General features: G+C 43.8%; 1 protein-coding gene across 1 annotated transcript in view; it reads right to left on the reverse strand.

The window, feature by feature from the left end:
- Window positions 1-4,939: 4,939 nt before the first annotated feature.
- samd12 (sterile alpha motif domain containing 12) overlaps window positions 4,940-24,972 on the reverse strand; it is a 94,036-nt gene continuing 74,003 nt past the window's right edge. Inside the window, exon 5 of the mRNA XM_053861834.1 lies at window positions 4,940-10,615. Within this exon, the coding sequence (XP_053717809.1) occupies window positions 10,584-10,615 (32 nt within the window). The 3' untranslated portion in view covers window positions 4,940-10,583. The remainder of the gene's footprint in view (window positions 10,616-24,972) is intronic.

Genomic DNA, 24,972 nt, shown 5'->3' on the forward strand with positions numbered 1-24,972 from the left:
CTTTTTGTCCTTTTATGGAATTTTTTTCGGAACATCAGTCCAAATCCTGCAATGAGCCCACTAAGAACTGACAGCTCAAGGCACAAGGCTGTGAAATGTGTCCGTCATTTTGGCTCAGTCTGAGCTGGTGGCCTGCAGAGCAACTGCTCATTAGAAGGCGAGTGTTACAGTACCTCACCCAGACTGCAGGGGGGAGGAGGTGGGAGGCAGATGGCTGGAGACGGACAAAGAGGGAAAGTGAGAAAAGAGGAGAAGTCAACGACATGGAAGAAGTGGAAACATGAAATCCTTAATGAGGAAAAGGGTTTTTATTGAAAGGGGTCTTCAAGCAAGGGTTTGACACTGCTGGTGTGGAGGCTTCATGCGGCTCCAACCGGTCTCTTCTGTCGCTAATAACCACGATCAGTCAGAGAGAGTGACGGGAAACGTTCAGTTAAGGATTGGAAGACTGATGAACCAAAATTTGTTTCACTTTATTGCTAGTGTGAAGACAAATGAAACATAACAAGACATCCAAAGATGCTGGAAGCAGAATGAACATCGAAGTGTTCAGTGAGCTTCTTTCAAAAATCAGCAGTGATATCAGCTGAAGGACTGCAAGCTATGCATACAGTGAAACATTCAGTGTTAGAGCTGGACCTGTGCTTGAAGTCTGACGGAAGGGTCGGATATTTGTAGGTTCCTGCACCAGGTGGAGCGAGAGATAGATGGATCTGTGGCTCCAGTAGTGACGCTGTTAGATAAGATGGAGCTTGGCCAACAGCTGGTGGTTGTTCCGACCGTGCTAGTGACAGAAAGTGTAGAAGAAATAAGTTCTCTTAGGACAAGGATCAGCAATCTTAAACTCTCCATAATATATTGACTGAATACTACCATGAGCTTGACTCTTAATGCCAGAAATTGGTGGAACATTGAGTCAAGCTCAGTCATTTGAAAGAATTTTGGGAGAGGCTTGGACCACCTGCTGGTTTCCTCCTCCAGCAGCCACATTGTTTTTTTTGTTTTTATGTCTCTGAAAATGTCAATTCTGGTATATTGTGGCAGTTTTTCCCCCTGCATTCTCTTGTCTCTGTCTTGTATTTGGTGCTGGAGTAAGGAGCACAATGGTTTTTGCTTTGGTGCTATGCTTGAGACATTGACCTCCACATTATCCTTTTCTTCAGAAACCAATGACTGCACCAACTTTTGATGTTGTTAGAGATTCAGTGTGCTGTAATTGTGTTTTGTTATCTACCTGCGTGATTCAAAACCACAGGAAACACGGTTGCACACAGACCATCAGCCTGAGGGAACAAGCCTCTTCTGTCTCTCATCAAAGCTGTAATTGACTGTGCTCCACACATAAAGAGACTTGTAATAGTTCTCTTGATGAGAGCTGGGAGAGCCGCTTGTGAAAGTCCCTGGACAACGTTTGGTCCCCTGCAGACAGTGTGCCCCTGCTGTCCACACCAGGGGAATAGTGGAATATTTTTACAGCCTCACCGAGAAGAATTATTGAAACAATTATTGAAATGTATGATCATGTTTTTCAGAAACAGAAAAGTACAGTAAGCAGAGGATGCCTCAGGTACTGTGACAGGCTTTTTCAACGTGCCTGTTGACCAACACGTGAAGATAGTGTTTATTTCAAGAAATCCCATACAGCTCCGCTCTGCAGCGTGCGCTGATATCAGAACAGGCTTCACATCACTCACATTGATGGGATCAACGGGAGGAAGGATGAAGGGGAGGAGCAGATTTAGAACCAACTGTGAAGCGGATGAAAGTCTGAGGGAAAAGAAGGCGAAGATCTAAAATCCGAAGCTACAAGCGAAAGTGGGAAGATCAAGAGAGGCGGGAGACTGGGTGAAGCAGAGGAACCAACACGCAGAAATACATGCAGGAGTTGAATATCAAGCATAAGGTGCGGATGTTTACCATTTCTGAAATCCTCATCATGTGTCACAGTGAAACACACGCTTCACTATCAATCAGTGGTGTAGCTACGGGAAGATCATGCTGGTCCCAGAACCTCTTTCAGTCGGGCTCTGTGCCTCTGTCTGACCTCAGAACTTTTAACAGAGTCACTGTTTGGAAGAGCCAAAGAGTCTAACATGAATGTTAATAGTTCACACGTCCCGCAGGGTGGACAAAAGCACACCACTGCATGAACTGCTCCAGAGAAATCCGCTGCTCATTCTGTTTTTCTACTGAAACACAGAATCACAATTCTGTACAAGGATACCAAGGTCATTATTAGACATGCTCAACGACACATTATTTTAGGTTTCATTAACCTCACATTGTTGTCATATGTCGCAAACAAACACCTGCTCTTTGTCACTCATAGTCAAACCAAAACTGCTCTTTAAAACCTAAACTTATTCTGAAATATATTCTCTCCATATATGTGTGTGAAGAGCTGTCACTCACAGAGTCAATTATTTTATTATTGTTCATAAAATGCAAAAAAAAATAAAATAAAATGTCAATGTGTCCTTGATTGGTTGGAACCAAAACGCACATAATAAAGACCGGAAACCGTCTACAAAGCTCTGTATGTGTTTGGACAGAGGGCAGAAACCAGAGTGCCCAGAGGTAACCCCTGCAAGCCCAAGGAGATGAAACCCAGCTTAGAAAGCAAAGAAAGATGTGAGGATATGTGTGTGTGTGTGTGTGTGGCCAAAGCACCACCGCTCTTCTGACACTCCAAAGATGCTCAGTGTGTGTATGTGTGCGTATGTCTGTAAGATGTTTAATTCATGCAGCTGCCTGCTGGTGCTTGATATGTGTACTTGACGCAGGCATGAACAACCAGGATGATGCAGAGAAGAGCGGGAATGAATAAAACACAAATATAAAAGCAGGCGACGAAAGAAACGTTGGGTTTGTGATGCCAGTCGTCAAACGGTGAGTGATGGATGGAATTAGAGCAGCAAATCTGAGAGACGACAGGCCAAAGTGAAAGAACAGCATGAGGGAAATCTCACACACTCACGCAGAGGACAAGAAAATATAGAAATGTAGCGCCCGGAGTGGTGAGGGTGCGCCGCATGTCTCCGGAGAGTGAGTTCTAGTGATTTTCTGTCATATCTCTCTTGGTCGTCATCGCTCACGCCTGATATCCAGCGCTCACATCACCCGCAGCTCTCAAAGTCCTCGTGCTCTTGTGTGGACAGAGCCAATCCAGCCAAGCCTCTGTTTCACTCTGGGATTAATCGCGGCAGGAGAATGTTATTTCAACAACAGCGTGTCACCAGGTCCGAGAGGTTTTTGTTGGTATGAAGCTCAAGTTTCACATGAGAAAGTGATGAAAAGGTGACCAGGATCGAAGTCACCAGAGGCTGAAACCAGCATGCTTCCAGATGCGGTTGTCCTCTGTGGACTACAGGCCCCTTCAGTGATCTTATGCTCAGTTAGACGTGTCAGCGATGAAGTCACTGAGGTTGTCGTTGGGATTGACTGGGAGGACAAATTCAGCTTTTTGACCCTTCATTGTCTGCTCTCACTGTCATCAACTGTTTCATTGTTCACCTGCTGGTAACTGGGCTTGAACCAGGTGCAAAAAAACTCTTTATATTGTAGTCTATGGCTGGAAGTGAGTTTTGTCACCGGTTTCCACTGGAATGGTTGGCATTGGGTTGCGACAGTGAGGCTGACACACATCCATTCTAATCTGCTTTTTCCCTTGACCAGGGGGTAATTGCATTCGTGTGCCTGAGCTGTCTCAGTTGAGGGGTAACAATTCAGCAAAACATTCTCGCAACCAAGGTGTCAAATAAGATTCTCTCAAGTGACTTTCGCATTCTATGTTGATGCATTAGGCTGTCAATTGACGCTTGTTTGACGCGTCCTGGCGTCTCACGTAAAAGAAAGGTTGGCGTTAGCCATGGGATGGCGCACCTTTCGCTCTGTATTCAACAATATGTCACTTGGTATATAAAGCATCTCAAAGGACGTTTCACTGAAGGTGACTCTAGGGGAAAGCCACACATACCGCACCAGGCGACATCCAGTGTCATTTATTGGAGAGACCTTCCGACTTTCACTTCCCGTACACGCGTCTCAACTGGGAGGGATTGGAGCGGGGAACGGGGAAAGCAAACCTTGAAACACCAACATGTAACGCAGAAGGCTGACATTGGTGTCAACACAGGATGCACAAGCCACCTGACAAGACTTGCTATTTCACGCCTTGGGAGTGAGAATGTGTTAGATATTGCAGTAGTGGGAGCACCAACAATTCAGCTCAACACATTTATCTTTCTAAATTAAGTAAACTATGTTCCTCCTTCAACTGACAGACGGAGGGCAGAGCACGGTGCATCCTCAGTTTTGCATCTCAGTTGTTGGTTTTAAAATACATAAATTGACCTTGTCCACCAACAAACTCATTTTATTTCCTCCAGCACAGGATTTATTCAGTATTTTTTTAAACAGAGGCTGTTTTTTCATTCCATTGAAAAGTCCAAGGACAGGTCCTTAATCTTTCACCGAACACACATTTAGGGAGGTTTCACACTATGGACTCAGGCCTGGGTCAAGTCAAAACATTTTTAACCTAACAAACCAGACTTAAGCCTCTCACCCAGACGGGTAGGGGGATATGTTTGTGAACTTCTCTGGCAGTGGTTGTCAGAAGAGGAGGGTGAGACATTTTGTTCATGTCAACTCGAACGACCTGTGACATAACCTGTGGCTCAACATTACACAACGAAGCAGTGAGGAGTGTAGCCGCTGAAATCTCAAAAGAATTGAACAAAAACACTGTACTGCTAAAGTATTTGAGTATTTGGTGGTGAATAGTTTTGTTCTTTGTGGATCACCAACACAAATAAACACACTGCGAAAGCCCTCACATGCATTCACAAACCTGGAGCGAGGCACCTCTGGCTGAGTCTCCAGCATAAATCCCTTCTGCTCACAGATGAACAAATGAATCGACAAACATAGAGGAGTAACTTGTTTATTACACATTGAGATATATCATATTGGCATCATCATTAATATCGATCATTAGGCACCTCATGAGACCGGGGACATTGTGAAGACCCCATTCGCTCTGAAACAACGATGAAGACTGCGATGATTTCTATGTTTACATCAAGCGTGTCAGTGCCTGAGGACGCAAATCGACACACACTAGATCTGATTACATGCGTGAGAACATGTGGGAAACTTCTTGTGCAACACCACTGAGAGACTCCAGCGATCCTCCTCCGTGAAACACTTGGCATCGATATGTGCGAGCGCCAAACATCTTCTGGGTGCTTTCAGATTCAGCTAGTTCAGGCAAGTTCTTGGACACAAAAAAAAAAAAAACCACCCTCCATCGTGAGCAGCCAGAGGTAGCCACTGGAGGAGGAGGATACACTCCCTCGCTCAGTTAGATTCTGCAAGGAATCAATTGACAAGTCATCTCAGCCCTGCAGACTGGGATCAATAAAACACTGCTACATTTGCTATGTTGAGGAAACATATCAAAATATATTCACCATGTAGAGCAATATTGAAGCTACCATGTTGATTGTGATGAAATCCATTGCAGGGAGAGGCCGCCTTTTCTACGAGGAAGTAGTGGACATTAGACTGTTTCAAGGTACAAAACTACTGCATCATTAATGACAATGCAAGCTCAAGTTGTGTTCCCAATGGTAAATCAAGTTTATAGTTCTGCAGGTTTCAGGAAACTTTTGTCAGAGAAATTTCAGTGTGGCGTAGGATGTAGCATGATGCAAATTGAACACTGGGAATCACTGAAAAGCAGAATCAGATCTGGGCATCCAAACCAGCAGATTGTTGATGGGGGTTGAGATTCATCCCTAGGCAATTCATGTCCAGGATCGAGGAATGAAAAACCCCAAAAGCACATTGCAGATCCCAACTCTTCCCAGCTGGCCTTGACAGCCGCATGGTCTCTCCGTCAGAGCGTGAAATTGCAACTTGCATGTGCACCTCGACAATTTCTTTCCTATGTGACTGTCACTGTCATGCATGACACACCCTGAGGCTTTGTATTCCTGCAGGAGCAACTGTACATCCTGAGGAGCTGATCAATACTATTCAATCAGCTCGCAGCTTTTCCTTGCAACTGGGTGGGTCACATGTGCAAACGGAATTCCATTACTGTGGCTCAAGAATCTTTGACTGACAACCGCCTTGTAGTAGAGGCAAAAGTGATCTAGTCCAGATAGGTCTTTATCAGTGTGTTGCATCCTCACTTTGTTATTAACTGATCTAGAAGCGTTGCACAAGAACCAACAGTCCACTTTGTGGTTTAGAAGCTTGGTGGGGATTTGACTCGGACCCCACAGTTCCACCAAAAGCACTGACTCATAGTTGTTTTATGACTCTGAAGTCAATAGCTTGAACTCTGGTCAATGAACACTCCCCCCAGGCTTGTTGTGTTTCTGAAGGCGTCCGCGTCAGCCTGCAGCGTGTCCAGGTTCAAACTCGGTTAACCAGGGGACACATTTTCCACCTTAGCCTCACTCGATCATCTAAACTTCATGTCCGTATTCATCCATGAATCTCCCTCCATCACCAACGTCCCTGTCCAACAGTGTCGCTCCTCTCTCTGTGTAGTCTGGAGACCATCTATCTCTGTGTAGTCTGGAGACTACACAGAGATAGATGGCTGCAATTCAGAGAAGAATTCAGCGTGGAATCCATCTAGTCACGGTGTTGGGTATTTGCAGACTTGTGAGTTGAACAATAATGATTTTAAATTATTGCCAAGTGAAGTGACACGCTGCATATAAATCACTCTGCAGGTCACAAAGACAGCAAGTCTGCGATAAAGTAGGAGGGTAAATCCTTCACGTATGATCATTTGAGGTGCAATAACTGTCATTTTGACTGATGCTGAACAAAAGTATCAGAATGAATCAATACGACAATTAGGATGTCGGTAAAGTATAGAATATGAATGAGAGATGCTGCTCCTTATTACAGATGGAAGAAACCCTTTTAAGATTGGAGTGAATTACTAAACAGCTACCTGAACGACCTCTGGTGTTTGTGTCCAAGAACTTGAAAATGCCATCCAAGTTGTTCAGATGAATTAAAGAAGGAAAATCGCAGGAATCTCAATCAAATTGGAAGATTTTTGGGTGGGAAATCTGAAAGAATGCTGTCTGTTTAGTTTACATCCAGATCACATTTTGTTATCAAAATGAAACACATCACCGGAAAAGGCGGTGCTTCCTCAGAGACATAGCAGACACTGCGGCACACCAGCTCACCAGCATCATAAAGCATATATAATTGAGTTCTGGCGTCGCCAGTTTTCACAGCTTGAAATACAAAACTCAGCTCTGTCAGCAGTGTTTCCCTCCATGAGTTTAACAGAGACAAAATTTGCTACACAACTCGAAAACCATTAGACAACGATACAAGCATGTTTGACACAAGAGCTGTGTGGACGTCTGAACGTGGTTATATGTGACGGCCATGACGCATGAAGAAACACCACAAAGAGTTAACCACAGCAATGACATATCACCAACAGTGTTCGGCCAGTTATTCACACTGACAACGGAGATCTGCTTTTTTTTTTTCCTGGAGAGACAAAAGTGACACATCATGTTACACAATGAGGTCCGAAGTAGAAAAAGAGAGACATCAGAGCTACAGACTGGAAGAGGAATTCAAAAAAGGCTTCGCCCCTGGCAGGGTTTCTTCTTTGTCTTTTTCTTAATTAAAGAATTGGAGTCAGAGCATCTATTAGTTTCCATAATCTTTTCATCTCTGCTTTTCAAATCTCATTACCTTCTGGCAGGATGTTGCTTTCAACGTTCAGCTCCAGATAGTTTCATTAGCTACACATCTAGCGTTCCCTCCATGTCCTAGTGGCTTAAAGTCTCATGAGCGCAGCTATCTGACACAGGACAGGCGTGATCAAACGAGGCTGACAAACTGGATCACCGTGACGGATAGAAGCAACAATGTTCCGCACAAATGTTCTGAACTGACTGGCCCAATATGAAGGCTTTCATTCGCTAGAGCTGCTACCACTCCAATTTCAGCACCTTGCTTCAGTTGGTCCTCGATTCACGTCCGGGCCGGCTTCCTATGTCGCACTGTACATCAAACTTGGAGGCAGCTCTATGTTCCACCCGGTGCCAGTCTCATGCGCCAGATCAGCAAGAGTCCACCCATGACATTCATAACACACATGGATGTATAACTAGCAAGAACAAAATGTGTTGTAGAAGACATCATAATTAAATGGCATTTTCCTCGGCTCAGATTCATGTTTACAACAATTCCTCCGGCCTTAAAGCATATGCTGGATACGTCGTAAGTCGAGGACCAACTTTAGTTGCTCCACAGTAACTGCAATCCCTACAGCAGTTGTGGTGAACTTTCTGCAGATTGGGTAGATTGCTGGCCATTATAGGGAAAGTTATAGCTCATATTTACATTATATTGTGTGGCCTAAAGGTGTTTTATTTATTAGCATGGGCTACTTGAGAAAGTTTGTCCAGATGAGTTGTTTGTGGCACATTGGTCATCTGCATGACAATCTGAGCACACTATACAAGTAATTTAATACAAGTAACTGACTTACCACTGGGATCAGTTCTGACCAACCAGTCGTAAGTGAGATTCGACGTAAGTCGAATGCCATTCAAAATAGCCGGCACAAGGGTTATAGGTGCTACTGTCGTGGTAGATCCCTGTGTGAGAGTGAGATGCTGGGATACTGTGCTGCCGTAACTGTTGTATGCGCTGCTACGTGCTGCGGTGCCAGACATTGAATCAAAAAATTAAAAAAAAGCATCTGCTGGCCGTGGTCGAGAGTACGGGTGGATGTAAGTCAAGCAGGTCGTAAGTCCAATGTTACTTGTACTACGAACACTGATTGGCGCCGCAAAGCAGCATCAAAGAGCTGTATTCATCATCCAGTGTGTGTTTTGTGTCATGTTCAAGCCCAATGATGACAAACACATGGCCCAAGCCGTCAAATAGCGACCATTTGCAAGTGACAGCGAAGTCAGGTGTGACCCACAGGTGTTTCTAAGAAGTCAAGCATAGCCCCTCCCGCACAATGACTTGGGTCTGGTGTGTATATATACTGTATATGCACCTAATGTGTGGCTCTGCCCTTTACTGACTAAAGAGCAGGACCATTTGAGGTGCTATACATACTAAGTGACACCATACATGAAATGAAAGGAGCGTCAACTCAATGGATTAACCCTAACCCCGACATCTGTCTGTTTTATGTGACACTATCCAAGGCTTCAGGATACATCGCGGAAGTTTACTTCAATTGAAAGTCTAGTGTGTCAACATGCAGCGGAGAATACTGACTTTGGCATCAGTTTGGATGCAAAGGTCCACTTGCTGATAGTCGCTATGCTCCACCTTGGGAGTGAGAACGTGTTGCGATAATATGTTCTCCTTCAACGACATAGTCCTGGCACTTCTTAATCTCACAGAGATGGAGGAACACCACCAAGTGTTAGAGGGAGGGAGGGCACGGGGAAGCTAATAAGAGTTTGGGGATAGTTTTAAAGGCTTTAAAAATATCAAATATAAATACAATATTTCCCCTTCCAGGATATACCCCTATCACAGGGGGCGCCAGTGTAACTGGAATATATGTGAATAAGTCAACGGGTAACTCAAAAAATACATTTCAGGAAGTAGGAACTAAAAGAAACCCTTCAATACCAACAAAATCCGTTATGAAGATTTCCAGTAGTTCTGACATCATCCACGATCTGCCTCACTTCTGAGTGCAGTTCAAAGTGTTGTGTGAGCTCTGGAGCAACAGGGCTGTTGAGCATGCTTCAGTTAATGATCTGGAGTGAGTGGTGTGAGAAGCTCAGCGCTACATGTTCGTGTGCTCAGAGGTTTGCTCGTCAGCATATTTTGCTTCACATCACTAATTGCTGTGGGTTTTTTTGTTGTTGTAATTATCACCTCATTGAGATGCTTCTTCAAGCAGACGTCTCACCTGGTAAAGCAAAGAGTAAAAACTATTGAACCCTACATGTCAGTGTCCTTAAACATGGCAGGTTTTCTGTGCTACTGCAGGGGTCCAGCAGGGTAGAGGACCCCCAGAGAGTGGAAGACAGAAACAGAAAGCTACACACAAACATTTCAGTTTTCTCTTTGATGGCCCCACATGATCATCACAGCCACCCCCAGCTGTACGCTGGACTCCCTTTTGAAGCGGGTGGATACGAGCCTCGGCGACACCAGCTTTGTCGACGGTGAGTGCCACTCCTCACGTAAACCTCTAAAGAAGTGGCTTAAAGGATGGGCTGAAATCGTCTTCCACAAACTCCAAATAAGCTTCTGCGTGATCAGGCAGATTTGGCAGCCGTTGAGAGGGGTTTGCTGGCGGATTTTCCTCTGCAAAGGTCAGAAATGACTGCTGATGGGATGTAATGGAAACAGCTGGTCAGACTCCAGGAAGCTTTGTCGAATTGTTTGGAAACAACCAGTCACAACTTGTGGCAGCCGAACAAGGAGGGGCCTTGTAGGAGGAAGGGAATTTTTTTTGTTCTGTCACGGAGGCCATCCACAGAATGATAGACTCAGCAGGACCACAAACAGCAGGACTGGGTGTGAGGTTCTGATCCATCAGGTTAGGGGGATGAAGGGGTGCACTCCAGCGAGGCTGCAGAAGAGAAGAGAGGAAAAAAAATATATCTAAGATATTCACAGAATGAATGTGTGTTACAAACAGCTGGCAAAGGAGAAACAACAAGGACCAGTCAAGCAAGAATGACAAGGGGGAATGACGCAGATGAGAAAGGAAATTAAGAAGTTGAGATCAAACAGGAAAAAAAAAAGGAAAGGGCCAAGATAACAAGCATGGGCATGGCAAGGCATAAAAATGGATCAGGGGATGGAGTTAGAAAATAGAGGGGAGAGCGTGGAGATAAGAGAAATGGGATAAAACAGGAAAGAGAGGACGGGTATAAAGAGCAAAGACACAATTATAAAAAAAAAAGGCACGAGGAAATCAACGCAGTGGACATCCTGGGGCTTGAAGGCCTCTTCCTGGACTCCAAGTAACACACACATGGCAGCGTCTCACACACACCGAAAAGGAGGAAAAGTCAAACGGGGTGACTCAGACAGAGGAAACACAGAGAAGAAGTGACATTTAGGGATCTACCAGGGTATCATGTCGACATCTCTCGATGATACAGAAGCGCTAAAGATCTTTTTTTCTGGGACCATAAAACGGCCCATGGCACTCGCTATCTTATAATGGAAAATCATAATACTCTGTAACAATATTATTATGAGTGTTGAAGGACATTGAGTCTAGTCTTCTAACCTCTACTAACTATTGTCTTGAAAGGTGTGATTTTATCTGTGAGGGGAGGAACATGAATTTGATAAGACGGTGTTGCTGAAGGAGTCTTTTTCTCAGCAGCTGCATTTTCATTTTTTTTGCCTCAAACATATTGAGGACTGTTTGACAGACATGAGGAGCTGCATTGCAGGGTTTGTTGAGACCCACTCATGCACAATCAAGAAGCTTTTTCAAAGACCTGTCCTGGATCTGCACTTTGATGTTAGAATCTGTGAATCTCAGATACGTACTAAAACTCTAATAAACTCCTATTGGATGAATAAAACTGTGGACTTTATGGTGTCCACCACAAGAATGAGGACAAACACATGAACTAAGGGAGGGGGAGAACGTCTCCACACATAAACAGCGTCTCAGTGGGGAGATGGCGTAGTGCCACATGGTTTTTGCTGAAATGCAGCTATAACGTCTCACCAATATGACACTGGCGTCAGCTTTGTTTCTATGAACAAACAGGGTTGTTTAATCTGCTTCAGCGATTGACATTTGTGATCTCTTGAAATGGCATTCCCCATGTTTGTAGTCCTTGTCGCTCAATGTAATTTACAAACTTTAATTAGTTATAACTTTTGAAGTTACAAACATTTAAAATGTCATTTTGATGTCACGCAACTATCAGTGTGTGAGATATGATCACATTATATGAAAAAATGGAGGAAAAGCTGCTGATCCACAGGGAATTTCATGTACACAGCTATCGCCACACATCACAAACTTATCAAATGAACAGCAGTTGTGTGGACAATTCCTGCTGCAACTTTCAGATGGATCCAGCATGAAAGCACATCTCCATCCCGCCTTGTCTCAGGGGTTCAGGCTGCCAGTGCACCGATGTGGGGAATACTTCCTTCCTAATTGAGCATCATTTAAATGCTACGGCTCACCTGAGTATTGTTGGTGACCCTATCCATCCCTTTATGAATATAGCACACCATCCTCCGCAGATAATGTCAAAGTTATCTCACTGTGGTTTCTTGAACATGATAATGAGTTCACCTCATGTGAATGCCCTCTAGAGCCACCAGACCACAGTCAAATCGAGCACCCGCAGCCAACAAATTTGCACCCACTGTGACCCTGTCATGTCAATAGGGACCAACATCTCTGAGGAATGTTGTTGAATCCGTGCCACAGAGAAAGGAGTCAGTCCTGGAAGAGGAGTGGTGCAACCCAGAAATAGCAAGGTGCGTCTAATGAAGTTGCTGGCAAGTGCAGAGACATACATATCAAACAGAGGATTACTGTCAGAGTATTCTGGGGTCTTGTTCTCAAGTGAGATCACCGACAGACTAATGCATAGTCCCTTCATCACCAAGGCAACAAGTGCCACCACACCAGAGGAACGGACACATTTATTTACAGATCGTTGGAGCGCTCAGCTCGACACTTTGGAACATGTGAGGAATATTCCAAATGCTGATGTCAATTAGATTCCCAGAGAAAAGCTGACATGTTTATTTTCGGCACAGTTTGAACCACTGCATGAAGACAGCGATGGCTTCCTTTACACCCAGATGCGTCTGATGTGAATCTTCATTTCACGGGCAGTCTACGTTCCCTCTCAAATGTATGCACTCATTTGGCGGGAGCTGCTGAATATCGAGCGAACCCCGAGGTGCCGTTCATTGACATGCTACATGGATTCAATTTACACCTACTCACAACCCAAAGCACAATCTGTATCTATTCTAGATCTATTCCATATTGCTGTAACCGTGTGTTATAGTTATACGGCACCTCATGACTGAGGGTGATTTAACTAAACCAGCCACATTTGAATAAAGATGCCTTGTTCTCTTGCTGCCGTGAGGTTTTTTCGACATTAAAGTTGGACAAGAGCCAAAGAAACCATTGATATTGATATTAATATGGGGACCAGAGGATGATCATTCAGCTGGGGCCAAGAAGGTCATGAGAGAAATAATAACTTGAAATATGTTTCAAATTTTAGATGACTCAAAGTAGCCACCTTTTGCTTTGTTGGCAGAGCTGCAAACCCATGTTCTTCATGAAGTGGTCACCTGTTGGAAAACCTCATCAGGTGACCACATCATGAAGCTCATGGCGAGAATGCCTAGAGTGAGCAAAGCAGTCATCAAAGCAAAAGGGTGGCTGTTTTGAAGACTCTCAAATATTAAACATGTTTTGAGTAATTACTCTTTACTAGCACATAACACATGGACCAAACATCAAGGAGATGAAGGGATGAAAAGTGTACAGCCTTGGGTCTCCGAAAAAATCTGACTGAATACTCACAACATGCAAAGAAGTCAATGCCTCTTAATGCATGACATAAAAATAGGGCTAATTCTTTTGGTATATTGGTGCAGAGATGCATCAGTGAATAAAACAAACTGTCTACATTGATCAGCAATTCCATCCTACTCCACCAAATAGAATCCCTAACAGAAGGTGTCCATTAGAGGAGGGGTTCTTAACCCTTTTGATCTCGGGGCCCACCTTGCCCACAACAGTAAATTAATAGAAATGACTAATGGAGCTTGATTTCATTTGTGAAATGACATGAAACCATGTGATTATTGCAAAGCAGAGCCAGGTGCAAGTCATATTCATCAAATGTACTAAAGAAAAAAAGAAAAACAAATACACTTGATGCAAACCTTTCAGAAAATTGGAAAAACTGAAGAAATTATGGATGGAATAAATATAATAAATCCATCTCTATATCACAAAAAAATAGTATATTTTATTTAAATTCCATAGACGGCAAAAGTAAAGTGTAATTGAAAGTACAGTGGTGCCTCAGTTTTTGAACGTCTCGGAATTTGAACGTCTCGGAATTCGAACAAAAATGGCGAGATTTTTTGCTTCGGAAAAACATAACGTGCGCGGACCGATCAGCTGACCCACGACGCGCCTTGTTATTATGTATAACGCAGCCTCTGTATGCAGACGTGTCCCGTTAGCTACATTTACTGACTGTTTTTTCTTCATATTGAGGTGTAAAACTACGAAGGTAAAATGGGTGCAAAAGTGGCACATACCCGTAACACAAGACTTGTATCCATGCGTCAGAGGCACATACGCGTAACTGCACATTTGCATCCGTAAACCCCGTGGCTCGTGCGTGTAAAAAGAAGTTTTACATTCATACAAACACGAAAAGTAATTTCGCCTTCATTTTCTAAGTGCACAGATACAAGTAGCTAAACACGGGCTCTTGAAACTGCAATTGTGACACATTGCTAAGTTTTCCACCTCAACCACCGCCAAAACGGGTGCATAAGTTCCACATACTCGTAGAGCATGATCGGTATGCGCGAGCACCCTTTTGCACCTCTTCTCGCACCTGTAAATAAAACTGATGCGCACTCGTAGAAGTGGCGGCAATACGTGCCTGTTACTCCATGCGTGTTCCCCGTAGTCACGTGACGTCTATTGTCCAATCGGCTGCAGCGACATCCCATGTCATGGCGGTTTACGAAGAATTCGGATAGAAGGCGATTCTCACTGTTATCACTGATAGAAAGACAGACGGTAAGTGCTTCATTTACCCACGTCGCTCTTCCTCGGAAGATTGATGCAATATAATGGCGCAGCGTGTTGCTGCAGCTGAGTAACAAGCACGTATTGCCGCCACTTCTACGAGTGCGCTTTTCGTACTTTACTTTTCGTGTTTGTATGAATGTAAATCTTCTTTTTACATGCACGTGCCATGGGGTTTACGGATAAAAATGTGCAGTTACGCGTATGTGCCTCTGACGCATGGATACGAGTCTTGTGTTACGGGTATGTGCCACTTTTGCGCCCATTTTACCTTCATATAAAACCTTTCCTGTGGGGGCAGTCGGGACAAAGACATCCATTACCCAGAAACATAAACCAGATCATCTGGTGGAGCACAAAGAGTAGTCTCTCCAACTTGTCCTGTGTCTGCCCCCCCAGTAGGACATGGGTACAGGAGGCTTCCTAAAAGGTGCCAGAGAACCACAACGGATTTCTCTCTGTAAGGAGAAGCGGTGGTTCTGTGAGTCCCATCTGGATGAGCGAGCTCCTCATCTTACTTTTCTCATCGCTAGCCAAAGCTTATGACTACAAGTGGGAGAAGATATCAACCGGTTAATGTAACCTCTTTCTTCACCACGATAGATCACCACCCTAACCCATGGCTGAAGGCACCAATTCATCTGCTTACATCTGTCCTTCACTCAGAGCAAGACCACCCCTGGGGAGGGAAAACTTGACAAGACATCCCACCCTCTCTGACACGCCCTCGACCCATTGCCAACAAGGGTTTCTTTGATAGGTGTTCCTGATGTACAGCAAACAGTCGATACGGCCACTGAGGTCCAGTTTCAGATGATAACAATAAGGGAATGAATAAACACATCCAGGCACCTCATCATCTACGTTTGTTCAGTAGTTGAGTGGCGGTGTACATAAATGATGGGGCACCGTCATTTGTCAGAAAAGGGTCAATTACCGTGGAAAGTCTTTTCTTTAACATAATGACTATAATCTGCCAGGGAGAAATTGAACAGAGCGCGGTGTAAATGCCTTGCTGACACCGGAGCAGTGCGTGAATGTGTGTCTCTCCAGATAAGTGAGAATGACAATTTAAGTGTTTTTGTGGTGTGTAATTGTCAGGCTGCGTGTGAACGAAGGGAACAGATGCCTTGCTTTGTCTGCGAATTTCAAGTGAATAATTACAAACCATGATATCCTGTTAAACATCCGTCAGTGTGTTATTAGAGTGAGGACAGGCACGGTATAATGCAAGAACCATTGAAGGGCTTATTGCCAAAAGGTGATAAATATTTATGAAAAAGTGGGTTCTGGGAGCTGCTAGTGGATGGATACAATTTTAGTTGTGACATTGTCTTTCATCCCCAAGAGAGCCTGGCACATATTGTGCCAGAGAGTCCATACATCTGACTTTACTGCCCGTCCCTGGTTGTTGTGCCAGAGCTCTGTGTCTTGTGGAAGGAAACAAAGCAACTTACTTTCTATCAAAACCATATCGTAGCTGCCAACGGCATGAAAATAAGCACAGTAATTTGGGTCACGCATTTGTCGACTGCCAATAGTTCGAATCAAATCATACAAATCTTGTACTTGCTGGGCAAATGTATTCATCAGTGATACATCAGAATACTTTGTTGCTTTCAATCATAACTGAAACAAAAAACACAATAAAATAATTTGGTCAAAATAATATGGTCACATACACCAGACGCCAATTCTGGTGACCATATACCAGAGCATTACTGTATCACTTCTTCCCGGTGTGTATTATACATGGAGAGTGAGGTCAGACACAAAAAAAAAACAAAAGAAAAAAAAAAAAGGAAAATGACAATAGCGATTTTATATGCTATGTTTGCAGGTCAAATGAATCCTTGATTGAATGTTGAAACAGATGAAACAGATTGAATGTTGGGCCAAAACTTCTGGCTGCGAGTCTGAAATGCAGCTAGCTGGGGTTCGATGCACAAGCTGCATTCATTTTTGCCTAAGTTTTATCACTTATATTGTACAAAAAATAAATTAAAAAATTCAAAACACCAGTCTGATTGCGTCATCCCTGCAGAAACTCCATCATTCATCTTCTCAACTAACTGTTTGAATGCTGATTTACATCAAGAATGAAATGAGATGTGTTCCTGTCATGCCATGCACACGTGCACTTCAACGTTTCCTTGGCCAAAAACATGTCAGCCTGCCGATCCACATGAGCTTGATGGACGTGATGCGTGGTTATTTATAGCTCTCCCTCCACTTCCTCTCTCCTCGCTGCTGCATCAGCCTCTACCTTTGTCTCTCTCACGCTGGTGATCAGTCTTATCTTGCCGCAGAATCACACACCTCTGCCTGCAGCAGCAGATCTGCTTCATCGTAAAAAAGGAATATATTGTCCCTTTGATTCTATCCGCTCGGCTTTGAAGAACCTCTCACTGAGCTGGATTTTGGGTTTTTTCAGGCCTTAGACAATTGATGTTTTCATGCCTATACGGAGACTCACTCTCCTCATCTCAAATACAAACCCACCTGCAGGAGCGGATTAAAGCGCTGTCGTGGACGCTGGATGTCATAGGAAATGGATACACTGTGAATTGAATGGAGCAAAGATGGGCTTATCCGAAGTTTAAAACACAAAATGCAACGCTCACCACTGAAATTACTGTTGAAGATCAACTGGAGACGCCTCTCGTACTGTAGCGGTGTCATGATACCGCTTTAACTGAGGTTTGAGAACCTTCCGATGCCAGTACTCTAACAACCATTTTAAATGACGATGATTTTTAAAAATGATTCCCTGAGCAAACAAGACATCACTGCCACAAATTTCACTTTAAGATCCTGGTACTGTACTACTGACTTGCCTATGCAGTATTCAATTGTTTTTCGCAGTGGTTACGGGACCACACGCAATAGTAGAAGCACGATAATGGACGGAAGTAGCCGGACACCAGAATACATCCCCAGGTTTGTAGCACAGATCATCTGGTCAAATCAGAATTAAATGTAAAACTACGACAGATGGACCGATTTGAAGCGTCGAGAAGCCGATCAGGTACACATATGCATGGCTACAGTGCCATACATACCTGCAACCACCCTCATTTGAGTGAGAGTTGACAGCCCTGTAAAAACCTGCGATCTTTTGAATCCGTGGAATATAGGGAAGGAACACTGCAATAGGTATCAGGTGCTGTCATGAGCAAATATTTGAGTAAGCGTAGAGCAAAATAGTACAAATGCTGGTATTGGGTAGGGCTGGGCGATATGGACAAAAAAAGTTATCACGATAAATGTGGCGATAACGATAATTATCACGATAAATCCATTTTCATTCTATTCCATGTGTTGGACACACACTGTCTCTGCTGAAACTGTTTTATGATGAAACTTGTTAGTGGAGTTTGTCACCATCATCATGATTTGTTTATGTTTAAATATCATAACTAAGTGTAGAGATGAGAAATCTCATGTCTCTTCACAGTTGACTTTAACTATGGACCAGTCTGGAGACATTTCCAAGATGCTATAGAAGAATAATAGAAATAATGTGAAGAAATTATCATTTAGTCATATTCTACTCTCCAAATCAGTATACAACCATCAGTCCTTTGTCTTGTGTGATGAAAAACCTTTTCACAATTCTCTCTCCTAAAATGGTTGTTCTGTTTTTCATTACCTAATTGACCGTTTTAGAATTTGTTGATGGTCCCTAACTGATGCCAGGTCATAGCATTAGCGCTGCCTGTGAGAGTGTGTCCTCGATCAGTGAACCCTAATGGGGACGCGGAAGAGGACGCCGCCGCCAATACCAGAGTGGAGGTCCAACTATTTTCACTGCTGTGTTTTGCCGAGGCGCCAGCACTGCAGGAGACCTGCATGTGTTGATGTGAACCAAGGCAGACGACCGCGTCAGACAACCTATGAGGACCACTCCATCAGAGTCGACAAGTGTCATGATCAAATAAAAATAAGTTTAAAACTACGATAGTGAACCAAAGTCTACCACACTCTCCACAACTGTCACACGCTGGTGTTGGCTGTCAAACGCTGTGAAGCTGGTGAGTGTGGCGTGCGTTACGGTCTCATCCTGTTCATGTATGCAAGTCCAATGGTGCGTGTGAGCTGTGTGTTTATCAAATTTATCGTGCAATGCAGAATTTTCATCGTGGAGATCGTGTTTGGCGGTATATCGTGCACAATAAGTTATCGCCCATCCCTAGTATTGGGACATCGCGATTGACGATAATTTGATTTTGTTCCTCCTGTATGTTAGATAAAATAAACTCTCAGGTAAATTCAAGCTTTGCATCTAGTAAGGATTTATGGTCACCTTCTGAGGGATGTTTTTCAATTCAGTTCCAGCAGGGAGAACACCGCATGCCGAACAACTCATCACTCTAGGGTGAAGGCCAAAGTGGCTAAGCAAAGGAGTTACGCATCTATGAATGAACGTCACTTTATTCACCATCTACAGGTAGGCTGACATACCAGAGTCCCTGGTTGCGTTAAACTTCATACTGCTTGCTCTTTTGCATGGAGGCCAAGAGCACAGATTTTCAGTGAGTTACAGCACCAAGACTGGCACTGAAACAGGTGCAAAGGGTTGCAGCGATTGCATGTTTTACGGTTTGCAGCAGGGCACGTTTTGAGAAACACAAGTGGGAAAAGCCTCGCCCAGCACTACACAGATGTTAGGAACTGAACTGTGTGAGAGTCATCAGCTCATTTAAAATAACAACCCTGTGATTTATATTTTATTCACAAGGCAGTACAATCAAATGTTATTTGAATATTATTTTTTGCATTTCATTACAATGGATTTCTCTGCCACACAGGAAACATTCATCTGCGATGTCATGACTTCAGCTTTGACAGCTGGCACCAAGAGAGGAATTCCAATCCAGAGAGAGCATGTAATCCTGGCGTCTGGTGTGGGGTCTATCCCATACATTTTTCTAGCTCAGCATGCCACAGAAACCTTCAAAGAAAAGGCCGACCATGAAGCGTTTACTGAGCATCTAATCTAATCAGCATTTATCAAAGACACTACTAGCAGAAAAAATACCAGAGGTTCTCATTGAGGCTGGGACTACCTCAGTATGTATCCAGGAGAGCTGGACGTGGTTTCTGAGGAGTGGGCAGTCCAATGTTCCCTCAAATTTTTCATGCGTCTGAGCAAACACACAAACTCTCTGAGCGTCTGAGTGATATATACATATATAGTCATATGCACACTTTCTGTAAATCCTATAAACTTAATTTCACTTCTCAAATATCACTGTGTTTGTGTGCTATATGATATATTGAACTGAAACTGCTGATCCGAACAACCAATGATTTATAAAGGAAAATCTTGAAAATGATCAGCTGTGCCCAAACATTTGCATATACGACTGTATATACAGTGGTCTCGGAATTCAAACAATTCGAATTCGAACAAAAATTTCTCGATTTTTTTTGCTTCGGATTTCGAACGAAAATCCCGAACTCGAACGCCACTGAAATAAGCTGGAAAAAACATAACATGCACGGACCGATCAGCTGACCCCTGACGTGCTTTGTTATTGTGTATAACGCAGCCTCTGTATGCAGACGTGTCCCGTTAGCTACATTTACTGACTGTTTTTTCTTCATATTGAGGTGTAAAACCTTTCCTGTCTCCACACTGGACCGTGGTAGAGTGTCACAGGGGAGGTGCTGGAGCGCGCACTCCAGGGTTTGATGTCCTGTTGTGGGTTGGAGCTGGGACAGGGATGAGGCGAGTCTCAGACAGAGCGTTACTTGGTTTATGACTTTGTCACAGCCAAACTGCACAGAAGCGCACATTCAGAGCTGGACACGCACCGGGCACCTCTTCACTTCTGGAGAGACGTCACTCACTCGGCAACCCCTCCCACATGCAGCGGCCACACACATAGAGGAACAGCGCACCTGCAGCAGACACTCTACATTCACTCCTACAAAAGACTATTTTAAGACTTGGAACACATTGTTTCTTTTTCCATCCATTGTAATGGGAAAAATCGATTCAGATTTAAAACAAATTGCTTCTTGAACGGCTGTCTGGAACGGATTGTGGTCGAGAACCGAGGTACCACTGTATATATATATATATATATATAATTTTGTCCACTGGAGGCCACCGTAATCTGTGACCGCTCGTCATGGAACAGCTCAATGCATTCGCACATTTTGACCAATCACAAGTGACTTTAAGAGGAATCAGCTCTTAAACATCAGCCGGCTCCAATAGTTCATTTCAAATAGCAGCTCTTCTAGTTGCTGTTTGCCCCATACACTGCATTTTAGAGACACACTGCTTCACAACTTCCAAGTCAGTAAGCATTGTCGTGGAGCAAAATCCAAAGAAACCAAACATGGTGCATTTGGAATGCCAAAGTAAGAACATGTGGAATAACATCCACATCTCAAAGACGATACAGGAGCATCTTTGAAACACTGTTTTAAACAACATGCCTGGCTCCTTTGTTGTGTTCCACCCATGTGTATTCCAAATAGGTCAAAGTATTCCCTAACTCAGATGGCAGCGTATTTTCTGCCTTAATTTTAATAACCCAACAACTGATGAGGTTCTTCCCTCTCCCTTGCTCCCTCAGTGTCTTCAAAGATGAGCTCCTCATCAGGCGAACCCTGCGAGGCTCACGTAACAAGACTCTTATGCAGCTCCAAGAGTGATAGCATTCAAAGTGTTTCTCTTTTGATCCACTTATCTAGTTCACCGTTCTGTCACTCAAGTCTCCACATCCAAACATGCACACTATGTCTCATAGAATGTCAGCATCCGAGACAACAACCCGTGCCGCTTAATGATCGTATATTTACCATGTAATGCACTTCAGACGTGAGCCTTGAAAGGTGGGAAAACAAGCTACATCCAACAACAGTTTGCCATAAAGTTTTGCCATGAAATAAAACTAAGCTGATGTTAGTGAAACAGCTCTTCATCCGCAGCAGGAAACTCAAAGGATCTTTGCGCTGCGCTTAGTCTCAGTCTAGATGAGTTAGATGGACGTGTAGAAGGCATGTTCCTCATGGGGTCCCGAGTGTTCTGGGAGAATGGAGTCTGGAACCATTAGGAGGCCCTTCGTAAGCTAGGAGTTTGCTGCAGGTCGTGAGTTGGGCTACTCATCAGTGGGAAGATGAGCATGTGAAACACTTGCATATCTGGTTGGGAAGAATTCCAACTTCAAGTGGAGGATTTGAATTTTTTCAGGCTCACAAACAAGGAAGGATTGCTGGAGAGAACCCTGTGAGGATCAGTGCTCTGTCTGTCTGTCTTTCTGATTGTCGGTTTACAGATCGAACTACCCTCTCCTTGGCAGTGACACGGCAGGAAAGGATGTCCGGGCTCTCCGTCAGAGCTAGGGTGAGGAGATTGGACATCGAAGAGGGACTCTTTGCCGAGCCGTGCTCCTCCTCAGTGAAGAGCCAGTTGAGCTTGCTTAAGCATCAAGTCGGAATTGGTCTGTCGTCTCCAGGCTGCCTCCCTGGTGAGGTGCTCCGGGCACATCCCATTAAATGAGGCCTCGGGGCAGACGAACGACACACTGGAAGGATTACATCTGACAGCCTGTAAATGCCTCAGCACTTCCCTTGGAGTTCTAATGAGTACAAAAGCTCCCGCTCACTTAATAATGGTAACTGCTGCAGCAGTACTCTGAAAAAGAAATGATCAAAAAATTGGATTCAGTTGTACACGCCAATTGTGTACATGCCAAACACGAAAGCTCTGGATGTCTACCTCCAGGAACCATCAGAATTTTCACATGGGCACGGTGAATCTTGACAGTGTGCGACACTAGTAGCGCTACTCTAAGCCGTGGCTTGCTCATTTGAGATGGTGTTTGAATTTAGCAGCTGGGATAAACCTTTGAGGAATTACGGTTATTTGAAACGTGCGTATCAAATCCTGTCTGCAACGATAACCTTGTAGAAGCTCTGCCCACACAGGCGATCAATGACAAACCACTGCAAACAACAGCAGCAGTGAACGAGGAATGTCGTGAATAAAAGATCACTATGGGCTGAATAGCATTCCCCACCGCGTTGGACCATAAAACACCTCTCCTTTAAATCAAATATCAGCACAGAATCATTCATATTTGAAGTCACAGATGACCTGTCATCACCCTGATGCACACCGACCGTTGATCCTGGTGTGAAATGCTTCCTCTTCCTGTTTGGTTTCACATAAAAAACAAAACATTATTTATTAGAACTGGAGTCAGAGGAATCCCTGTGGAGGGCTCAGTGATAAGCAAAATACTCCGACTCAGAAAGGAGGTCTTTACCATATGAAAGGGAAACCAAGAATAGAGAGGAAGAGATGCAACTGAAACGGATAAGACCCAGAATGAAGGGAGGTTACGGGAGGAAGATGTGAGGGAGACAGGGTGAACCGTGGAGAGATGAAGACAAAGATATACTCCCTCATGTGTCTTCTTATGTGTGTTGTCTCTTCACAGCCCCGGCTCTCAGGATTAATGCTTCAACACTTCATCTTAAAAATAGACCCGTCATGATTTATTTAGCAAGCGCATGCCAAATGGGTTTGTGCATTTGGATGGTGTTTCATGTCTCCAAGCGTTCATATAATTGCTGGACGATGAGCACCCTGAAACTCATCTCACTTATCAACAACGGGCAGGACACATCAGACAGTCAAACAGTATCTTATGTTGTTCCACATTAAAGCTTCTGTGGAAAGTACAATGCAGATTCAAGCTCTATGCCAAAGGGCCAAGTCCACCGGCATCACATTCCAAGAACTTGTACCGCTCTGTACGGCTTTAAAAAATCCCATAAAAACTGTGCAAGCGCAGTTGGTGACTCACACCATGACGTCCTTGCGCCACAGGTCCCTATTGGGTTCAGGCACGTGTCTACGAAGTAATCGAGATGACTGTCATAATAATCCAGAGAGGATAAGACTGATGCTGGCAATTTAACAAGTATGTTTGCCCTTCAAGGAGCTGTGAGTCAGTGGTGTATTCCAATTCCATAATCCATCCCACAGGGTGAGCTGGTGCATAATAATGCTTCATGTTTGGATAACACAACTGACAAGCAGAGATGTTGCCACAGCCAGTGGACTTCCTTATGTCTGAACCTTGGAAGACTGCAAGTGATCAGATGCAAAGCAAAGAGAAAAAATAAAGAGATTTTCCAATGAACTTTTGTTGGGCCCTCTATAATAGCTTAATTCACTGTTTTATAGTCATGTGTAAAATAAAGGGGGGTCCATAACGTCGACCCAAAACCATAAAGAGAGAGAGAGAAACAAAGATTGTGTCATAAAGTGGTGAACAAGGGGATAACAAGAGGTTTTAAAATAAACTCTGTGGTCCATTCTCTCCTATGGGGGGACATATTGCATGTCCAGTTAACACTGTCAATAAGGGGACATGTATTAACATAGATACACTACTTATTAACATGTGTACTGTCAACACATAAGCCTGTAATTAACCATTACAAGTTGCCTTGTTAAACCGTGGATTGGTCACCGAAGCTTCACTCTAAACAACATCATAAATAGTGATTATTCACAGTAAATAAGCAAGTAATTTGCCTATTTACTGTTAATATGTGTTTTCCAATCTAGTAATCCAACTGGAAATTGCGACCACTGTTGACGCAAAAGTCAGTCTTGCCTGTTGCGTTTTGACTTTTACTTGATAGAGTGTTTCCCCTCCCTCTGTGTTGCCTGACGTCAAAGGCAGCTCTTCTCCAAAACTAAGGTTAATATATGGTATTAACACTTGAATACAGTTCAATGCTACTTGGTAAATGGTAGCTCATGCGATCATGAACTAGACCCACCATGGCGGAACATTGGCTCTGTGAGTCAAGGGAGTGATCACACAAGGAATTACATTCACCAAGTCACATCACAAGGTCAGTAGCAGCGAGACTTGCGATCGCCACCCATTGCATCAAATGAATGCCGGCATCAGTATGCTGCAAAAGTCTACCTGAAGACAGTCAAAACGCAATGCTTTAGCTGTGTCACTTCGCGGCGTTGAAAGGAAGCACACTATCCTGATTTCAGAGGCCACCAGATGGCACTGTCTGCTGTAAACTGTTTGGACCCGAAAATCTAATTCAATGAAACCGCACATCACTTCAAAACCAAGAGCGCCATC

The sequence above is a fragment of the Synchiropus splendidus genome, chromosome 4 (assembly GCF_027744825.2).
Source record: "Synchiropus splendidus isolate RoL2022-P1 chromosome 4, RoL_Sspl_1.0, whole genome shotgun sequence".
NCBI classification, from domain to species: domain Eukaryota; kingdom Metazoa; phylum Chordata; class Actinopteri; order Syngnathiformes; family Callionymidae; genus Synchiropus; species Synchiropus splendidus.